Source organism: Ooceraea biroi, chromosome 1 (genome assembly GCF_003672135.1).
Source record: "Ooceraea biroi isolate clonal line C1 chromosome 1, Obir_v5.4, whole genome shotgun sequence".
Classification (NCBI taxonomy): domain Eukaryota; kingdom Metazoa; phylum Arthropoda; class Insecta; order Hymenoptera; family Formicidae; genus Ooceraea; species Ooceraea biroi.
The window spans coordinates 21,523,749-21,545,386 of record NC_039506.1 but is presented as its reverse complement, the minus strand read 5'-3'; the positions used below and the strand labels follow the sequence as shown (position 1 = coordinate 21,545,386).

Here is a 21,638-nt window from a genome sequence, read left to right as displayed (position 1 = left end):
ACATATATGTATATGTATATGTATGACGTAATAAATATCAGATAAAGTCTGGCAATCTTATCTACATCGTATTTTTTGCAGAATTTTTCCCGCGAACGGTCAGATATCTGATATCGATCTTGAGAGCGGTTCATTAAAGTTATCGAAATATTGTGTATCAAATATTGTCGTTTACTGCCCGCGCTTTCATTCATATATTTTATTCTGACGTAGCACATCGTTACGAGATACATCGATAATTATGTTCATGCCTGCATGAACGTAACTCACACCCACGGGGCCCTTGTTGTTGCAATGAATTTTTTTAGTTAAGCAAATATGCTTACGAGAAGTGAGTTATCGAAAGGATCAAGGCAGAACAATAAAATCACAGGATACATCTATATTGCATCTATTTTTATGTCAACTCGAAAAGGATGCAGTAAAAGAAGCAGTATATGATAATTTCTTCAGTTTATACACGAGATGTATTATATGAGATGCAATAATGATTAATCTACCATCATTTTAAATATTTTTTAAATTATTTATTACTCAAACTAGAATCGGCCGCGAAAAAAGAAATCAAAATAAAATATTCTGATTATATAATATATACGATAATTTGAAATAAACTTGATAAAACGAGAATGCATGACTATTAATCGTCCGCGATTTTAATCCATGATATCTGAGTTAATTTGATAAGTCTAACATTTTTGTATATTTTAATAGAATTATTTCTAAATAGTATTACTCACTTTATCGTTGTGCGGCCGATCCCTTCTTGGGCCTCCTCCTCCTCTCAGTCGTCTATCGATGGCTGCTCCTTGGCATGGTATCCATTCATTTGCAAAGACAGAATTAATTCGCGCGATAGAAACGACACTTCCGACACCACTTTATTCACTTCACTCATTTACTCACGAAAATGCAGCTTTCTTGATGCACTCATAAAAATATAACACTCTTGGCACTCGCGAAATTATGATTAATTAAAATCACAATCGCACTGCATTTAAAACTGCACTTTTTTTTATTGCATAATAAATAGCTGTCATTTTGATAATTTTGGCGAGTGACCTATATTGTGTCAACATGCCTTTATTATACAATATTATTCATGAAAATTTCTAAGAATAGAAATTTATCAGTATTATGTCTGTCAACTAAAGAGATATTTTTGAAGTTTGGTGACATTATCGTTGAAATTTATCACAAAATTTATCAAAATTTTTCGATTTTAGATATTGTATAAACGCGACATTGTCCTGAAAGTACTAATTATATAGTAAAATTTCTTTTAAATGTTGATATCTCTATTATATTCACTCGTCAAAACTATCATGCTATAGTAATACGCGTAATGTAGCACTTTCTTCCGTTTTAAACAGCTAATCCTCCAATTTTTCAGCATCCCTGAAAATATAATAATGAAACAGCAATATGATTTGTTAATATCTTCATCATAAAAATAATTAATTATAATTAATTATTATTAATTTGTAATTTTTTTCATTTATTGATTTAACGAATTTTAAATCATCGAGAATTCTAGGCAATATGTCAAATAACAATATAAATAGCACAGAACTCCTCGGAAAAGAAAAAATTTCTAAGGGCTAGAACTTTTTCATTTCCGAGTTTACGGTATTTTCAATAGCAGAGAACTCTAGGCAATATAAAAAATAATGATATCAACAGCTCAGAAGTTCTGAGCTGTTGATATCATAAAATACCGTAAATTCAGAAATGAAAAATTTCTAAGGGCTAAAACTTTTTAATTTCCGAGTTTACGGTATTTTATATAGAATTATGTATATAGAAATCACATTAACTAATCGCATACTTTATAAGTTTTATAATTTTCAACTGTGATAACGAAAGATCATTTTGTGACTTGTGATCCCAACAATTAATAGAGAGGCCATTCTCGTGCCATCTATTTATCGGACGCAATTGTTAATGCAACTATGAATTTTCATTATCATCGCAACGGCATCACTTTTGCAGTGATTACTTTTACGTATCTAAAGAGTGGAAGAGATGCAGAGGAGGGACAGGAGAGAGAGATGTATAGTTCGTTCGAGTGATTTTAATGAATGCAATTACGTTCCCTAGATTTATTTAGAACGCAATTACCGGGATAAATCAAATATCGTGCAGTTATTTTAGACATATTTATTGCGTGGATAGAAAAAAAGGTAATATCTACGATATAGATCTCACGAGAAGAATAATATATCGCGACGCGTGACGTCGCGGATCGCGCGAGTCGTTCAGAGCAGGACTGTCCGAGCGGATCCGAGCGGGTCGGCGCGGCGCTCTACTCTCATTAGATGCCCATTAAATGGATTTAATTCCTCGATCAATCGCTCGATTACAAAATACTGTGCCGACTACATGAATAATTAAGGGTATGAATAATTTTTCCGCTCGCCAGTTTTGATCGGTCTGACCGTTCGCGATCGGCATTCTCTCGTCGAGCCAAGGGCTCGGCGCACGTAGCAATTATCGCGAAAGTTAATGGTAATAAACTAATGACAGCGCGTGAGATACAAGGCGCCGGCTAACCAGGCTTGACGCATTCTCGACGATGTTTTTATCGCGATGTAGCTAGGCGCCGCCGTCGATAAGTGACTCAACGCAAATTCCGGCGACGGCGGCGACTCCGCCTCTGCAAAATGCCAATGAGCTTCTACGTACTTCGTATTTATCGATGTATATGCGCGGTGATTTCGCGATACAAAATCCTGCTCCTGCGCGCGTCATACGTCGATTCGGGCGAAATTCCCGCGCACCCGGTGCAAAAGTCATTCGCCGCGTCACGAAAATGCCTCGCGCTTATCGCACCGGTCGAAATCTGCACAAAATTCGCGTCGTGATTATGTTGCCTTATCGTTGCCGCTCTGTTATCTGTCTGTCGTAATCGATCGAAAAAATTGCAGCTCCATTATATAGGAGTATCGTGATCGTTTGATCATTGAGCGCAATAAAATATCGCGATTTGTTCTGCTCGGTGGAACATACTGCTTAACAACGATCTTATACCGAGGTAGGTGCTGCGATAACACAAATAATGAACTGCCGGGACACACTCATACAGGCCGAATTACCAGGATCGCAAGTCACCGAGCGAGAATTATGCGGTCTCGTTTATTACTCGTAAACGATGCCGTAATTAAAGATACAAGCCTTCGTCTTGCTCGTCGTGCTCCGTAGGCAGGCCGATTGACTGCTTATCTCGCGGCATCGGAATCGTTAATACGCCGTGGTGATCGCGCACCATGATCCGGCTCGGCGTGGTTTAATCCGGTCCTTGATCGTGTATACGAGCAAACATGTGCTCGAGGAAATTCAATTGTGAACGAAGTACAGAAAAGAGCGAGGACGTGAAGGAAAAGAAAAATCATCACTTTTTACGTGGAACGACGGAATGTCGGAATTACAGTTCGCGGATTGGTCACGCTTTCTATTAAAAATTTATTTTGCTCTATCAGCCAGCAACGATTGCCGTCCGCGCAATATCGATCTTCAAGGGTTAAAGCTAGTAGCAGCTTCCGGCTAGAAGTCCCGTTTGATAATAGATCCCGTTTGATAATAACGCGATTATCGTACGCCGCATTATCACAAGACGAGTATCACGGACTTCGTTTGCGGGATTCCGCTCGCGATTTATTGGGGATTTAGAGGATTATGAGCATTTCCATTCGAGAATCGCGTTGCCCCTTTAGTGTCGACTCGCTCGTTCGTGAAAAGCGACACCTTTTAATTCGATGCCACTTGCTCGCTAATAAATTGTTATCCACCGGTCATCGGATTTTGCCGTAGAATTTTCCTAATGGACCTGCCGGCAACATTTGCAGTTTGCACACCTCGTTCTCGCAATTCTGATCGCATTCTATTATTTTTTATCCCACAGCTTCTGAAATATCGTCCCAATTCGCGCGTGAAAGATCTGCGGTCTGATCAATGAAACGGTCGTTGATAAGTCACGACAGCCAATCGTAAATCTGCGAGCGCGTTCCTCGAGTGCCTCAGAGTCGGTAGCGCGCGATAGCGGCATACTAAAGCCTGGTCCGGTCATCGTCAGCATCTTCGATCGGAGTGCGGATCGGCTGCACGTGTGCCAGCCACGTTCTAACATGTCCCATATGTATATTATACACGGTAACACAAGTAGATAACATAGACATTGCACGGAATTGCGAAAGAATGCGAATCGACGCCGAATTGAATTCCAGGTACTCGCCGATTGACCGATGGCATGCTTGATGACGGAACGGAAGCATTCGTCGATGTGTCTTTCTTGCGGAAGAAACTCGGGATCTCCTTGTTCACATTTCCCCCCTCCTCCCTCGATTATCGGGGAAGCACCACGATAACGAACGCCGACAGGAAGAACGGTGGACACGTCTTATCAACACAAATTCCACGCGTCGTGACTCACGCGGCGTGATGACGCTTACGCCATGCGAGGCGTGCGTTACGCCTCCGCCACGCCGCGACGTGATAATCCGAAATTATAACTCTAATCGGCTTACGATTACACGCCGGCCGCTTTCATCGGCCCGGCACCCTGATCGGCTCGAATGGACGATGGTATTTTGATGATCAACGAAAGGAGGACGCCGGTGATTGACGACGACAGGCGCACTCGCGGGAACTCACACACCGATATCACACCTTGTCGTGAAATGTCTACGTCGTCTGATCCATCGCATCATTATTCTTAATTATACATAATTAATTACACGTAGGTGAATATTGAATAATCACTTTTGATTGCACCACTTGCGTTTAGCTAGCTTGTCTTAGACACGGTCTGTTAAGAAGGATAATTTTGCTGATAAACAACTGCAATTATGCAATTAGTGAGTAATTCTAAGGTGTAAAATATCTCATATAAGCACTGAGATGCTTACTTAACGTATATTCTTAATATGTAGCGTACGAAAGATTGAATTAAATGTTGTCCGTATTAGTTGTTCAAACGGCTCGCCTGGCGTAATGGATCGAGTAAAATTATGAACTCATTTACATTTTTTATGGCATTATAATCAGCAAGATAAAATTTTATGATCTTACATAATTATCTAGTTTAATTTCAACTAATTGACTCAAGCAGTCAATTTTATTTTTCAACAGACTTATCGCTAAAAATCCTCGTTAGAAAAAGCTTCGTTTCACTCAGAAATTTTTTCGGCTCTGTTTCCGATTCAGTGCCTCCCCCGCACTTGAGATTCAGAATACTAAGAGTTGTTACAACTGCACTTATTGAGGAATAAGCAGACGAATCGTCTCTTTTCTCAATCTATTTTCCTGCCGTGAGAAATCGACACAGCCGGCCCGACCTCGGCATTTCGCTCGGAATTAATTCGCGACGAGTGAAGCAACGCGCGACTGCACGACAGGACGGATCTCGTTCTGGTCGAGTCACCTCGCTCGATCAGTCGAGGAACCCCGACGAGGTCCCGGCAAGCGGCAATCATTGAATTTCCTTCGGCATCTCGTTGATGATCGAGGCGATTCGCTCGGAACCGGCGAACGCGCGCACGCGTAAAGTCCCGTCCATTACGGCACGGTGAGAAGGCGTGTTTCCACCGTGTGAGAGGCGTCGCGGCTTCCAGACGGGGACCAATCGATGATTTCTCGAGAGTCATTAACTCGCATAACGAATGATGCGAGGAAAATGCCGACGCCGGCACCGCCATGCTGGTGTGTATCGCGTTCTCGTACTTCTTGTCTTTATCACGGTCGGAATTCACGCGATTGCAAAATTATCCAGACTTAAACAATCGGCTACACGCAATTTATAGCGCATTAATCGGCAATCGGCGAAGCTCCGATGACGGCACGAGTAAATGTGATGTAAAGAATGACGATGGCAAATACGAGAGGGAAGAGAAGGTGCTCGATGTGGATGACATTCGTCGTGCCTCCTATGAGTGCACGCGTTCCTCTCCGGTAGGTCAGTAACACGTTGCTGCGCGCCGCGTAATCATCAGAATCGTCGGAAACGCGCACGCACGAGATAAGATACCGATTCGCAGCATCGTCGTGATCGGATGACGAAACGTGGACGACGCCCGCACCTCGTTTGCACGGGAAACGCCGGCGTTTAAAGCCTCATCGGTTTTATCGACAAATCTCGAATGTCGGATCCAGTTAGTCGCGACGCGTCGCGGTGAGCGCGTCGTCTTCTCGAGCGATACATGCGGTTGCAAGTCGGTGTCGATTCGCGCAATTGGTTCATTGTCCACGATTCTTGCCACCACGGATTTGCTGAATTTTGGCTTTGCGAAATCTCGTTCGCGACAGAAAAAGACCGCTCGTTTAAAGCACAAGGATAAAGTTAATTGCTTAAATAAATTTAGAATATAACGGATTGCTTTAGAACTCATACAAAACAAATTCATACAGAAAGATTTTCTACGTAGAAGGTGAGGATGTAAAATATAAAATAATAACCAGATAAAAAAAATTACAATCGTATAAAAAAAATGTGTACTTAATATCTGATAAATTGAAATATCACCTGTCTCCGATTCGCGGTTAAGATATCTGAATGCTAAATACAGAGCGTAATTTAGTCCGCAGCTCGTTCGCCGCGTAATAATCTTATCGACTAGACAAAAGTGATCGAGCCAAATCGGTCTCTGGACGTCAGTGAGACGTTACGAAATCTATTTGAATGGTAGAAGCGGCCAATCCAGAATCGACTACCACTGGCCTCATTTACACCGTGCATTTTAGGCTGCTACCTATACACTATATTTGACCTAAAATTGGGAAGCGACTTAATCTGGGTTGGGTGAGGTTTCTTTTTCACTTATAAAATATTATAGATCTAAACGATGTAAACGTTTACTTGGAAGCTTACTTTAGGTCAGAGTACAGGTCAGGTGGCGAACGAAACACGGTGTAAACTCGGCCACTGACACTGGTAGACTCTGGTAGACACGCTGGTGGACAGCGCGCGACGTGGCTACGAAATGAAGTTCGTCGATCGCGGGCGTTGATAATGATTCGTACGAGGCACATGATTTCGCGATGATTTAGCGAAATATCTCGTCGCGACTGTCGGCGATTTGAACGAATTAATAATAATTCGTGTGAGACTTATCATTTTATCATTTGTCGACAGGTCGGCGGCACGGTAGCCATGTCATCGCCGGATCGGCACGGCGGATCATCACGGGAAATCGACGTGGAGCTGGGCGAGAGCCATCGTCGTCGGCTCGGTATACTTTAGGGTCGTCGAGTAACGTCGGTGGCCGAGGAATCGGTAACCGAGGGATCGATACGAGCGGATCGACCCACCAGATCGCAACCTACGGCCTCCTTGCTGGCCTGGCCAGCTACTATGCGAATTGAAGCTCTCAGCACCCTCGTCGCGGTAAGTCTTGCTTGTTGTATGCACGATTGGGTCAAAGATTGTGTATCTTAATAATTAAATTATTAATGGCTTCAATGGTGCATTAATAGCCGCACATGATAAATTTGATCGGTTTCGAATTTGTTTCAATGAGCACTGTAAATGCGAAAACGTGTTCTTGATTAGCAATGTTGCTCAATAACGCTTCGTCTTGATATGCAGAAATACGACAATTAATATTATTAATAAAGACCAAAGGAAATTTGAGACATTTACAAGATAAAAATATGAATTACATTTATCACATCATCGATCACGTAGTCACTTAATCGACTTATCCTCCACGCCAAGTCAAAGTCGAGGCTCGCGTGGCATTCGCGAAGCATTAACAGTAGCCAGATACCTGTTGCAATAAAAACCTGCACTATGCGCGCCTGTTGCGTGCGCGACGGAGGTGCATAAGGTCACCCATAATCGCAGTACAATCGCATAATCGTGCCTCCGTACGGTCAGTGGGACAATCGATCAGGCTCGTGGCATCGCATTGTGCCGGACGCGAGCGGGCAGCGAAATAATAATTACAATATCCAGCATCGCAGTAAATGATCGTAAAGTACCGCCCGCCGCGAGCGTTATTAGCATATTATCGAGACAGCTGTGTGCGCATACGCGCGCATCCAACCATGGACCGCCGATAGAGTCGTGGACATTGGTTCTTCATGGTGTCTTCCTCTCTTCCCGGCCCCCCTGTCACAAGCGAGTCGATAAACTTTGAGGATTATGGCACGGATCGTGCGCTGCCCGTCTCTTTCCGTTCCTGCCGTCATTATCACGTGGTTCGTCACGCGGTTGGACGTCCCTGTCGCGTTTTCCCACGGCTGTCTCTTTCGGCATAATTCTGCATAATTCTCAATAAGACGCCCGAAAGGGGTCTCCGTCTTCTTTCCGATTGCGGTGGAATCCCTTTGGTAATATGACAAGTGGCACTCGGAGCGTCATGAGTGTTTCGGGCTTTTAGAAAATGATGAAATGATTCTCGTCGAAATCGCGTTATGAAGCTACAAAGTTGCACAAGGCAGATGTAGTTAGTACTGGTAGACTTCGTGGAGAAACGACCAATTAAAAAGTAATATTTCTTTTCATTGCAACCGAGAATGGAAATCATTCAAGTAAAAAACACGCACACGCGATGTTAAGAGACCTTCCTCGTTCAATCACGTCGATCGCGATCGTGACTGGCATTCGACCATGTCCGGGATCGACGGCAGCCTCCCGTTAAGAAGAGAGAGCAACATCCCTATCACCGGCCCTTATCACATCACGCATACCAGCGTTATCTACATGATGTTACGCGCCGAAGACGTGCAGGTGCTCCCGATCGGCGGTCGGCGATCTCGTGAGGTTACGACCACGTTATATGCGATATTGATAATTATCCTGATACATACATAGATAGAGAGAGAGAGAGAGAGAGAGGGAGAGAGAGAGAGCGGACGCGCGACTTGATAATTTGATAATAGTAGATCAGCGCGCGCATAGCGAGCGCACATCGACATGAAGCCACCGGGCCAGCTTGACGGCGACATTACTATGCTAATCGGTATGCACCAGCGCCAATAAATAATCCTCTTAACACGACGTTAAACGCGGGATGCAAAATCCACGTCGCCGGCGCGCGGAGGTGCGTCTCGATCAGCGGCACGACGACGACGGGAGTGCACCGGCGACGAGTCCGCGAGTGCCGGATGCTGCTGGCACGCGATGAAGATACCGACGGTATTTTTCGAGAGCGAGGCCTTCGACGTATTGCCGATTGCCTCGCCTCGTCGTAAATATCACATCGCCATCGGCGCGGAATAGCGGAACTTCATGAGAGTTCAAGCTCGCGCGAAAGTGCGTCGCTTGTATCATTCGGCACGATTTATCTTGAGAGTGCCAAAAGTAAGATCCTCGATTTTTCAGTCACCGATCGGACATGTGTGAGATTCTGGCCAAATAGTGCAACGCGTGCAGGGCGCAAATGTGCGGCGCTCTTAACTTGGACGTGAGAGCTATGCATCGCGAATAATAAAAATAATCAAAATTGTGCGAAACGGTTCTGAGTTCGTTTGATCGATCAACACGCACGGCCCACCTGATTTCCGATGGTATTGAGTGCCGTTCGCGTATCGATTTCAAAGCTACCGCGGCCAGCCTCTTCCACTGAATCATCCACCTACACGTGCCGTTTAGTGGTTAGTGATGCTGTCGGTAGGAGCGAATTTCACGCCCTGTCGCCCCATAATGCGCGGCTAAAACCGACGGTTGGCGGCAGCCCAACCGGAAACAGCGTTCGCCGTTCGTTCTTGGCTCTCGCGCAAATGCTAATGCATCGGTTAGATCGATTCGTCGCGCGAATGAACTCGAGGGCCTTCGCATTTATCGGAGATAAACGAGTTACGCGAATCCATAATTGGAGTAGACGATTTTCATGCAAATCACGAGATTGATCCTCTTGAGCGCTCGAAACAGGAAACAGTTCGCTCGTTTTGAAGTTTTATCTCTTTTAAATAATCTTTCAAATCTCCGAATAGAAATGGTACACACACAACGAAAAGCAAAAGTGATAAATATTTGCTCATATATTTAATATTTGCACGAACCGCTTCGACGTCCGATGCTCCCATGGCTCCCACGGCGTCGGGGGTCCCAGGGTGTCCTGCAAGAAGATATCGCCGAATGGACGCCTTCTTCTATTATCGAGTGGGCCCATCATAATCGCGGGGAGCCTGTAATTTAAAACAATTTGGGAATAACATATTACACATTATACCAATCGTAGTTGGGCACATGATATAAAAGGGGGTGGGTCTAGAGCCGCACTTTGTGTACGTGCGTGTGGCTCGCTTCGTGCGTTTGCGCGAATGATTTAGTGAATCGTCGTGGGTGTATCTCGCCGCCAGGCCGTCGTTCTCCAACGGTTCCTTTTTTCATGCGATCCGACTCGATGGACGGATGAAGGAGGCAGGAAAGTATTAACGAGATACACACCGTGCGCAGAGTCGGCGTTCGTTAACTCGACTCCGCATCGATCGACCGAATTGTACGAGGAAACGTATAAAAATGCGTCGCGCTTTTCCCTTTTTCCCAATTAACATTCCGCTGGTCCCGACGTATCGGGACAACCCCGCGACGTCGCGCTACTACGCCGAAAAGAAGGTGTCGCAACAGGTAGGTGCTTTACGGAAACTGTCGCGTTCCTCAGCCACCCACTTGGGTCGCGACCACCCGGCCAGACTTGTGCATTCGGAATGCATTAAAAAAAAGGATTGACAACGCCTCCCTCTGGCATCCCCCCGGCAGACTTCGGGATCGGTCCTGCTCCAATCCACCAGCACTCTCGCAGCCATCTGTGAGATCTCACGTGGCGAGTAACGAGCGGGTCGTCATTAATTTACCGCGACAAGGAGGAGCGGCAGAGAAGAGTCCTGCGGTCTCATGCGAGCGAGCGAGCGAGTGAGCGCACATTAACCGTACGCACGATTTACGCACCGTGCACGCCACACGCACGCACGCACGTATGCACGAAACGGCAAGACGACTAACTAAATATTTATACACGTCAATCATAACACACGGCGAAGCATTCGCTGTCTAAACAGCCCGCGGGTGCCCTCCCGTGCGAGCCACTCCGTCGTTGGGCAGCGTTCATTGTGCCGGCGCGGCATGCTCGAGGACCTTTCATTGCTCCTTACCTATCTCTAACAGGCACTCGATAGTTGCCGTTTGTCGTGCGCTCCACGATGTTTGCCTTCCCGCGCGGGAAAAAGAATCACATCGCTCGAGACTCGCGCCATGCGCCGCGCGCCGATACGCGCAACCGTTCCAGCCGCTTGATCGTGCTTTCGTACATCGAACGAACGAAATTACGAGTAGCACATAACTGAGGACTCGAGTTGCTGCCACGAACGTCTCGAAATGACAAAGTAGCTCTCGGCTACTCGATCAGTTATTGGCGAGAAACGAGTTAAAAACCGAGATGCAAGATACAATTCGATGCAGATACGTGTCAAGCGTTATCATAATATCGCAAATAACGTGTAAAGCATGGAGAACCACGGTGGAGCGTGAAGAGGCAGGACGGAGCGGAATCAGCAAAAATCGAGTGGACCAAGGGTCGAGTGACTCTCACGAAATGTTCGATAAACGGTTGAACGCTGGTGTTGAAACCACCTTTGGCGCTTTGCAATAAGCCGGGAGTGCCTCTGGTCCTTATAACGCACAAAGACTATGCTAATGATACGAGCGTTGCATTGACGACTCGGTAAATACGCGCCGCTGCCTCACCGGAGCCCCGCCGCGAGTTTATCGTGTAAACTGCTGTTAATGATTGCCAGGAAAGGCCAACCGGCCGTTTCAGCGAACTGCTATTTTAGCAACTCGAGCTTAATTTGGCGTCGTCGGCAGTCGATCATTTAAATTATCCGGAAACACCGATACTTATCGGATAGCCGTCGGACAGACGGTCGTGTGGAGACTGCTTTGAAGAGTCATTAGCACCGATTTGCGTCTCAACGATGACGCAAATGACAGGCATTCGTCGCGACTAATCGCAAATTAACGAAGGCAATTAAATTTTTCCGCGAGGCACTTGGAGATTTCTTCTCCGCAGACGAGAGAACACAAATGACGTACCGGGGATGGACGTTGAAGTGTTCATCAAACACGTTCGTTTCAATTTTCGTTCCGAGCACGATACTACGTTATACGACGATACGCGACGTACGTGACGTTTAACGTTAGTGGAATACGCCGTAAAGTCCTGTCGGAATGCGATCCGTGGGTTGTTACGAGCGCGTAAAAGCCGAAAGCGCGGCGTGTGCCAAAGCGCCTGTTCTCCTCCGGACGCACTAATCTCGATGAATGGAGTGTTAAAGTCCGCGTTATGTTACGTTCTTCCACGACGAGTCAATTATGTATAAAAGCGACGTGAAACAAGTGCGACGCGTTGCATTTTCGCGAATAATTCTTCTAAGAGGAAACGAAAGGAAGTTTTTCCGGAGATTTTTACACTCAGTAATTAAAACTTGTACACATTACGTATATGTTCTGCATTACATCCGTGTCTAAAGTTAGGTGGGACGTGACGTTTCTTTCGAGTACTTCGCAAGAGAAAGTCTTTCGTCATTCGTCGCGGAATTGATATTCAAATCGCGATGACTAGTTAACGATGCGATACAATGTCTCATTTGCAGCGACGAGCAGACCGCCGTGGCGGGCTTACAATGTAACGACACAGCTTCTGCAAACGGGAAACTGCGCCGGGCACGCTCGAGAAGGCTCATAAATCATTGCCACCCGTTCCTCCAATCGCGATATCCGCGGTATCCACGATGAAAAACTCGCGGCCAATGGCGCGAGAGAGAATGCCTGCTGGATTATGCACGCGCCGCGTGTAACTGCCGCCTCCAGTCGCGCGAGTTACGCGGTAGAAGGATTGCTGATTTTTCTTATCGTGGAATCGCAAGTAATCCGCCGTGATTTTCCAATCTGCGCACGTAGGTATTTGTGCGTGCAATGCGTTGATCCGCATTCACCGTTTCGCGCGATATCGCTCTTGTTACACGAACCTGTTGTACCGATCAGAAATGTATTGCTCGTATTGCTGGCACGCATGCCTTTTAAATATAATAACACCTTCGCCCAGATCCGCTTCGGTGTACTCTGTAAATCTCTCGCTGCTCTCGGCGGCGGTGATAAATAACGGCGCGCCGATTATACAAGCCATTGAGGCTTAAAACGCCATGTGCGTTTTAATTAACCGTTTGCTCGCATTTCCGTCGCGGGAATTAACAATCTCGCTCCTCGAACAGCCTCGATAAAATTACGGGGGAAAATCTCGTTCCTCTAAACAATCACGCGAGGATAACGCCAAGTCGCGACAGCAGAATTGAAACGCCATGACGCAGGGACTCGTTCTCTCTCAATCGAGATTCGCTGGCGCGAGTTTACTGTCGAGGACGTGCCACTTTCGACACATTTTTTCTTTCGACAGACAACATAGTGAACATCTAAACGCACTCGGGAATGACATGAACATCCGCCAATGAGAGATCATCGTCAGCTATAATAAAACCTGGAGCATTGTACGCGCGCACGCGAGATCGATCATCGGCCGAGATCTTCTAGGGACCTACGACGGTGAAAGAGAGAGCGAAACCCGGGCGCGGATACGCACCCACACGACCCGCGCACACGTGGCGCGCGTGGAGGCATAAACACGTCGGCCGATAAGCCGCGTCCTCCTCACGATGCCGGTCTCTCCCTCGGTTGCCCGAACGTTATCGGTACACCCGGGGTATATCGTGTATACGTATATCGCGACGGAGCCCGAGTGCATTCCGGGAGGCATGAGATACGAAGCTGAGGGACCGGTCGCCGCGCCGGTCCCCGCCGGGACCGACCGCCGACTGCCGGTGCGTAGCGTCATCGCCGATGCGTTATGGGACTCTAATTGCGTCACAAATTATTTTACGTCGCTTCCACGTGGGAGGGACGATATTTCCTCCTCTGTTGATACATGACGGGCGAAGACGAAGATCGGCGGAACAAGAGATGGGAGGGAGAGAGAGAAGCGCTTTATCGCGCTTTGAATAAATTTTAAGTAACTTTCGGGATTAGGTATAATCGCTGCGACCGATATCGTCGTTAATGTGCGGTTAATGTAATCGTAATTAATTACACCGACGACCGAACAAGTGGACGCGTCTCATCTTTGACAATCGTACGATTAGTCCTCGGGAGGCTCACTGGATGTTTCTTGATCGGACAAATGACGGAAAAATAGAGCTGATGGTTATTTCGGATTCGATACAAAGTGGTCGAAAGGCGTTTTCAGATAGGGAATATTCGTGCGGCCAATTCGAAAAAATGGACACGAATAAAAAGAAACGCACGTAAATCACACGTTTCGCCTACGTGGGAGGCAGGGAAAGGAACCGCGCTCGTAAAGGGGCCGTAAAAATGTCGTTCCCAGTTAAGTTTGCAGTCGCGCGGTGACTTATAGCGCGATCGGTCCCCGTACTTTCGCGTCCGGCAATCAATGTGCACAGCATCGGATGCCCTGATTCGCACACGCACGTTGAGCGCGGAACGAGTTTGCAATCCGGTGTTTATACCGCGGCTCTTACGTCGCGGTAAATCTCTATCGCGAACGATTGATAACGATTAATCGAGGCGTGCAGCGGCGAAATTGTCAGACTGTCATTAATGAAATTGCGAAGACGAGCGATGATTGCCGCGGAACCCCGGAGCGCGCGAGCGGAATCACGAAACACGTCTGGTTCTGTTGTTATGTATGCGGGATTATCTCGTATTTGGGTCAAGAGCCGAGCAACTGGCTAATTTTGACATTTGTGAAAATGCTTCTCTTTCTCTCTCTCTCTCTCTCTTCCCCGGTTTTCATCTTTTTATAATTACTCAATAGATGTGATCAAGTCTCTGGTCTTGTTCCGCACGAAAGGAAGGTTGATGGCATCTCTTGTTAGGTCATGTGTACCTGTTCACCTGCCTAGTACTATGACCCTTTTAAATTATTCATTTATGTATTCAGTGGTTTTCCTTCTGTCTGGAAGAAGCCGATTGTGCCTCCTCTTAAGGAAGTGGCTAATCCAGCTTCATTATCCGCTCATTTTGTCTGCTTTCTCAACGAAAACAACACAGATTACAGCTGTCAGAATCGCGGTTCTGAGAGGATCCTTCGCCGTGATCATGTTTTTTTCCATGGATCTCATTGCCTGACAACATTATTAATGCGAATGAAATTAACTCCCGTCTCTTCTCGGCGCAAGTTGCTCTCCAATTTATAAGCTTAAGAAAAACAGCTTGGGGCGTGCGCGATATCCTGCGATTTAATCAGAGCGTAGTTTAATCGACTACATCAGACTCTTACTTTATCACATTTCTCTGTAGAATGTATTATGCTATCATGTATTATTCTCACATCTCCACGTCTACCTTGTTATGTTATTCTGCATCTCAATTTGTCAGTCTCGCTATTAGTTTACTATAATTTATTCTCTGTAAACTAGCTTAGTATAGATTAGGGGGCTTTGCCCCAAGATTAAATAAACTCCACTCTACTCCTCTTCTGTTTCTATCTCTCTCAAGTACGTACGCACGCACATATACACTCATACACGTACATACATGGTGCCCGCCGTTTTATTATCACGAGAAACACACGGTGCAAGGAGAGAAGAACCCATGGCGCTAATTGACGTCTCCTTGGCCCGGGTGCAACCCCATAGCAGCGCGGCTTAACTTCTTTCATTCGGGAAACGAACCGCCGTGAAATCTCGTACTGCCGCATACTTCGCACACGAGGAGATAACTTCCGCCCCGTACGTTGGTGCAGTTTATTACACCGTGCCGGTTACTTATCCGGAGCCTTAATACAAATGTTAATGAGTAAGAATCTCTTCATTGGCACTCGTACAATTTTCGTGTACAATTTAGTCGTATCGGGGTTCCCACAATAATCGACTGACTTAACGAGCAATCCAACGCTGAGTTGTCGTTAAGTTACGGCCGCGACATCCACCACCGCGCCACCGCATCTTCGGACGATTAAAGTCGCGGCCCCAATGGGAAGAAAAGAGAGAATTCCTTTCCCGGTGATGCAAGAATCCGATAAGGATCATCATCGGGAGAGCGCGCGCAATGTGTGGTCTCTCGCGTGTGTGAATATCTGTTTAATCCGAACGCGCGGTCTTCTGCGCGATACGAGTATGGGAGGCATCGCTACAGCCGCTTAGTTAAGCGTTCATCTGGAGGAGCGATGGCTTAATTAAACGTCGGCGATATGCCGGCTACGTCGCGTTGTCTCGTTTATGGAAGCCTCGCCGAGAGAGGCTTTCGTTCAACACCCTTCGGCAATGTTTCGTAATTATGCGAAAAATGGTGTTATCGGGGGGAGGCGGCGCTCGATAATACGCACCGCAGACTACTTTAGTGCGCATTAAAATCAGATCCGCGTCGATATGCGACATGTGTTGCTCGCTCGGCAGTTCAGAATCCGTTCGCGGGACATTTGCATTTTCTCTCGGATCGTTCTACCGGCGCGGCTACTTAACGATACCGCTCTGCCCTGGCGAATGTGACAAACAATCGTAAATATTACGTCTTATGCGCGTCTCGAGGATCCGAGGGCGCAGGAAAAAAGAGGGTTCAGCCCGGTGAATGAAACGGACCGGTTTCGTGTGCTTTCCGGTGACGAGTTATGCGGCGCAATTAAACCGAAAGTACGGTATATACTGCCAGAAAGAAGCACTCATATTAGTGAGCAGCGAAGAAAGGTGATGGTGGTGGTGGTGGTGGTGGTGGCGGCGGCGGCAGCGGCGGTGCCGTGAGGCCTGTTTTGCATAAAAATTATAAGCCGAATTAATGTTTTCACCTCCACGTGAAGGCTCGCCACACGTGCATCGCACTCGCTCACGTGTGCCGCGGATTCGGGCGATGCGTGACTAACGCAGTGCTTTATTGCACGTTTGTGCCAATCTCCGACATCTCGGTCCCGTGACTTTCTCACGCGCGATCCTCCGCCGCACTGTTATTATTACGGCAATTCTAATCCGACGAATTGCCAAGCGTGATTGCGTATGATCGTGCGTTAATTGTGCAAGATCACATTAGCTTGCGCGAGCGACGAAACCCGTTTGCACCGCGCCGCGTCAAAACGACACAATGCCACGGTATTAAGTCTCGCAGATAGAAATGCATCCGCTTGGCTGCTGTCAAACGCGAATAGAAATGCATACGTTATATACTATATTTGCATACGTTACAATGCGAGATAAAAAATTGAAGACTTTCCTTTGCTAATTATAGCGTTGACTGAAGAATTTCTTCGTATTAACAGTATGTGGGCGAAGCGTAATTGGCTCTAAAAATACACGAACTATTTTAGCTTGTAAATTTAACAGACGAAAGTAGATCTCGCGCGAACGTATAGACACGCAATTTATGCATTCTCATGATTGCAGGTGGTTTGGCTGACCGCAGTCCTGTGCCCGCGGCTTGTTGCCGCCAACAATCTGACTTTATCCTTCTCATCTCGAAGGCCCAGGGAACATCCTTTCAGAGAACACATCTCTCGGTGAGTGAAGATTTTTGAAGAAAATGTGGAGAAATAATAATACCGTTGTCTTCGAGCTTGCTCCGCGCGATTAACTCGCAAACGCATAAATCCAAAGCTACACCTTTCGATATGTTAAAGACGAAGAAGTGTTTACAGTTGACAATTGCTCATTTGCACTACTACTTTGTCTCCGATAATCATGGTTCATTTAACGATACTCGCGAGTAGCGGGCGATGAAAATGCGCGGGAAACTCGGCGCGCGTCGTTCTGAATATTCATTTTATCGATCGTGCTCGCGGTTGGCTATCTTAATTATTATCTCCGGCGTGCATAAAACGGCAATAATGAATACGAAAGGAAGTAAAATATCGTGTCCCGCGAAATTTTTTCCCGGCCGCTACAACATTCTACCGTGTAATTTAGATACGGGCTGCCGACGTGATCCCGACACGGGAAGGAATATCGGCGGCTTTTCCTCCGGTGTGCCCTGGCATGCTTCACGTCCGCTTTTAAATTCAACGGGCTACGCTCGGTGTGGCGTGGCAGAGCCGGTGCCTGAGCCTGGTTTTATTATTCTTACATATATCTGCCATTAAATCGCCTGTTAACACAACGTCCGCGTGTCTCCGTGATTAGAATTTAATCCGACGGCGGATTCCATGAATATGCTACGCCTGTCTGCGCTTCGGATGGGAATTAGTAGTACGCGCAAGATGCGGGCGATTAGAGAAGAGACGGTCGATTAGATAAGTAAGAACTCTGATTAAGCAGGAGAAATGTCTTGCCATTCGCAGGCCAGTGCCACTGGAGTCGACGAACAAGCGGATGACGTTTCGGGAGATGCAGATGACTCTGCGCAAGGAAGGAGGCGTGGACGGCCACCCGATCGACTGCTGTCCCATGGTCGAGGAAATGTCGGAACCGGTCGGCGGTCGAAATCGGGACAACATGTACGTCGAGCTCTATCGGAACGGCGATAACGTCCAGAGGTTCTTCGAGTATTCCTGCAAGTCAGATGTCCTCGACAAGCCGTGCCGGTTCGTCGACTGGAGGTTGAGCAACCAATCCAGATGCGTGCAAAAGTTCTCGTACACGTACGCTATCGTGGAGAATCCTGAATGGAAGGTACGGCGAACTCGTCGCGATGCGATATCATAACTTCATCATCATGAATAATATTCTTTCTGGAAAAATAATTGTTGTCGATTCTATCTGAAATGTTTGTGCAACCGTAAATAGCGCTTGAAGAAACGATATGATGCGTACGGTCGAGCGAAATTAAAAACTGTGATTTAATCGCTGCTCAATTTCAGATCGCGATAGAAGAGCACAGAATGAAGGAGCACAGACCGGAGGAGCACAATAGGCACCACCACAGGGAAAACCAAAAAGAACATCAAAGGGGACGGCACAAGGAATACCACAAGGAACACAGGGAGCAACACAAGGATCAATTCCCCGCATTTCCCGGCAATAGCACCAGCGAGTCCAGATGGATGCTAGACTACATTAGGGTGCGAAGCGGTTGCAGCTGCGAGATGATACCCAAGCTGAAGAAGAAGAAAAACGCGGCGATCAAGGCGAAGAAAACGAAGAGCAAACATCGCCAACCGAGGGACCAAGAACAGGACTTTGAGACTTTGAGACTCGAAGGCGACACTGCGTTTTAACGTTTCGAATATTGTGTATGCGTGTAATTTTGTGTTAATTGCGTACGACTGATTAGAGAGATGCGTGTGCGAATGCGAGATTACGTCCGCCAAGACGTGGTACGGTGCGTGGGTGAGGAATCTGATTAGCAATCGTCGGTTCGCAGGGCGGATATCATAGGAATGACAACGTTACCAACGATTGTATCATCGATTTTCTGATGACAGTGTGTGTTACATTAATTTATTAGACACTATCGCGGGCGTGGCGCGCCGTTTTGTGAACGACGCGTCCACCGTCAATTAATAGATTCGTATTCCTCGGTGCTTCGTTTATGAAAGTATCTCCTTTAGCGTATTTCTAAATGTACCTTCCTATTTATTACACCGATCGCGCTTCAATGGAAAATTCACGCGAATTAAAATACCTACTCAAGTCGGTTACGATTCCCGTGAAACGATTTGCCGACGTTGAAGTAGCGACGAGCAGTAAACCGATTAACGAATGTAAATCAAGATTCTTGATAATCGAGACGTACGTCTCGAGATAGCTTCATCTTAATGTATTAGTTTGCTAAATGTAATCTTCAATTTACCGGCGGCCAGTTTTTCATTCTGTGTAACTCTGCGTGTATATTTTAAATTCATATGTACTAGGTAGCTCGTATGTACGATAGCTCTAATAGGATATGGTATTTCGATTAGTATTAAAATTTAACCAACTGCGTCTATGTATACATTTATAGATCTGCAACGTACTTCGTTAAGACACAACAACGCGGGGGTGCGAGTGTGTAGTTGTATCAAAAATTTATATAGCAAAGTATATCCAACTACTAATACGATTCGGCGTAGAAAGCACTGACTAGGATGGATAAACAATGTGCCCCAACACCCATGACAAATATTAATAAATCTGATTATATATCGTAAAAGATGCAGAAAGCTATACTTCTATGTATAAAATTGTTAAGGGTAAGTGTTTTTCCTTCTGCGGATTCTCATTGCATCTCGATAATGTTATAAGAAAATTATTCATACTGATGAATATATAAATAATCCTCCCATTCCTCTTTCTCAAGTTTTGCAATTATGCATCGATAATGTCGGGCGCACTTTGAATTTGTGCAATGTGGATTTGTGGAGATTTGTATTCGTAACTTATATATATATATATATATATATATATATATATATATATGTGTGTGTACTGGCGAAATAACTCTACGTTAGTGCACTAATTCTGAGATACTTGTAACGCGCGGCTGTACACATTCTTATGCAGAGAGGTAGGCAACTCGCTATTTTATGTCACAATGTTTATGTGTGTTTCATAGCATTACACGTTAACACCGTCTCTCAGTTATTCTCCTATGCATATACTTGTTTCTTCACTGTAACTGCCGTACTAAATAGTTTAGGCTCGACTACAGGAGTCGATAATATCCGTTGTATTATACGTAATAGTTATACGTAACGCCGTCAACATGCCGTTATGTTTTCTGTATCACCGTGTAAACATTGTACATAAACGTCCATTAATACACTTGTTATAAAAGCTGACGCTGCAGTGCATTATTTTTCCCCGACGATACATGATTCTCTTCAAGCGAAGAGATGAAAGAAAAAAACAGAAGATTGAATTTTTAACAAATCTTTCGCTACAAATTGGTAAAGATACGATCTATAGCCTCCACTTGCGAGAGAGATAAGGTTATTCTTTTATACGGTCTTCTGTTTTTTACTTTCGCCTCGAGAGGGCGACACTGTACAGCGCGAGCGCTGCGATTCTCGGAATTCGAAATCGTTGATTCGTGTCGCGAAGCACTGGCTACAAATGTTTAATTCCAGATATGTACAAAACACAAATGATCGAAATAGTTAATTAATTGCTGCGATTCGTTTGATATGTTAGATTTTTCAATATTGGAAATGACGTTGGACCTGTAACTCGATGTAAAGTATATATAAAAACTCACGTAAAATTTCGGGTATTGCGGCAAGTAGACAATATGGCCGAGATAGAAGATAGCAAAATCGCAATCGATGCAGTTGCGAAATGAGAATGTACACATCCACGTATCTGACGATGAATTCGCGTACGAGTTGCATTTCCGATGCGTCGGCGCGAAGAAGTAGCGTGACACGAGCGACGAGTTGAAATTTCGGGTTGTCTTCGGATGCAGTCGATCGTCAGATCGCCAAGAGCACAAAGGTCACGAACGGGAGCGAACGGAAATTACGATATTATCACGCGATGACGATCGCATGCGACGTTCATTTCACGACGAGCAACGAGTGAAGAGACACTTCCAATCACTTGTCACGCGTGAACTCCGTTTCTAAGCGATAATAATCGTGAAAAATGAGCGAGCGGATCGAACGCGGCACGGACCGCCATAGCGCGTTCGGTAACTGCCGAAATTGACCGGGAGATCGCGATTCTCGAAGTATCGAAGCGGTGGCGCGGGCGAGCCAATCACAGAGCTTCGATTCGATTCGATTATCCGCTGC

At 45.9% G+C, this 21,638-nt stretch overlaps 1 protein-coding gene and 1 long non-coding RNA gene across 2 annotated transcripts in view; one reads left to right on the top strand and one right to left on the bottom strand.

The window, feature by feature from the left end:
• LOC105278502 overlaps positions 1-20,687 on the top strand; it is a 67,014-nt gene extending 46,327 nt beyond the window's left edge. The window contains exons 2-5 of the mRNA XM_011337641.3: positions 7,127-7,378; positions 17,380-17,492; positions 18,270-18,600; positions 18,789-20,687. Coding sequence (XP_011335943.1) covers positions 7,346-7,378; positions 17,380-17,492; positions 18,270-18,600; positions 18,789-19,145 — 834 coding nt within the window. The 5' untranslated portion in view covers positions 7,127-7,345 and the 3' untranslated portion in view covers positions 19,146-20,687. The remainder of the gene's footprint in view (positions 1-7,126; positions 7,379-17,379; positions 17,493-18,269; positions 18,601-18,788) is intronic.
• On the bottom strand, positions 747-21,526 carry LOC109610917. The gene is made up of 3 exons (XR_002193228.2): positions 21,104-21,526; positions 10,000-10,125; positions 747-1,398 (listed from the first exon to the last, which is right to left on the bottom strand). It is a non-coding gene; the product is annotated as an uncharacterized LOC109610917 (long non-coding RNA).
• Between the last annotated feature and the right edge of the window lie 112 nt (positions 21,527-21,638).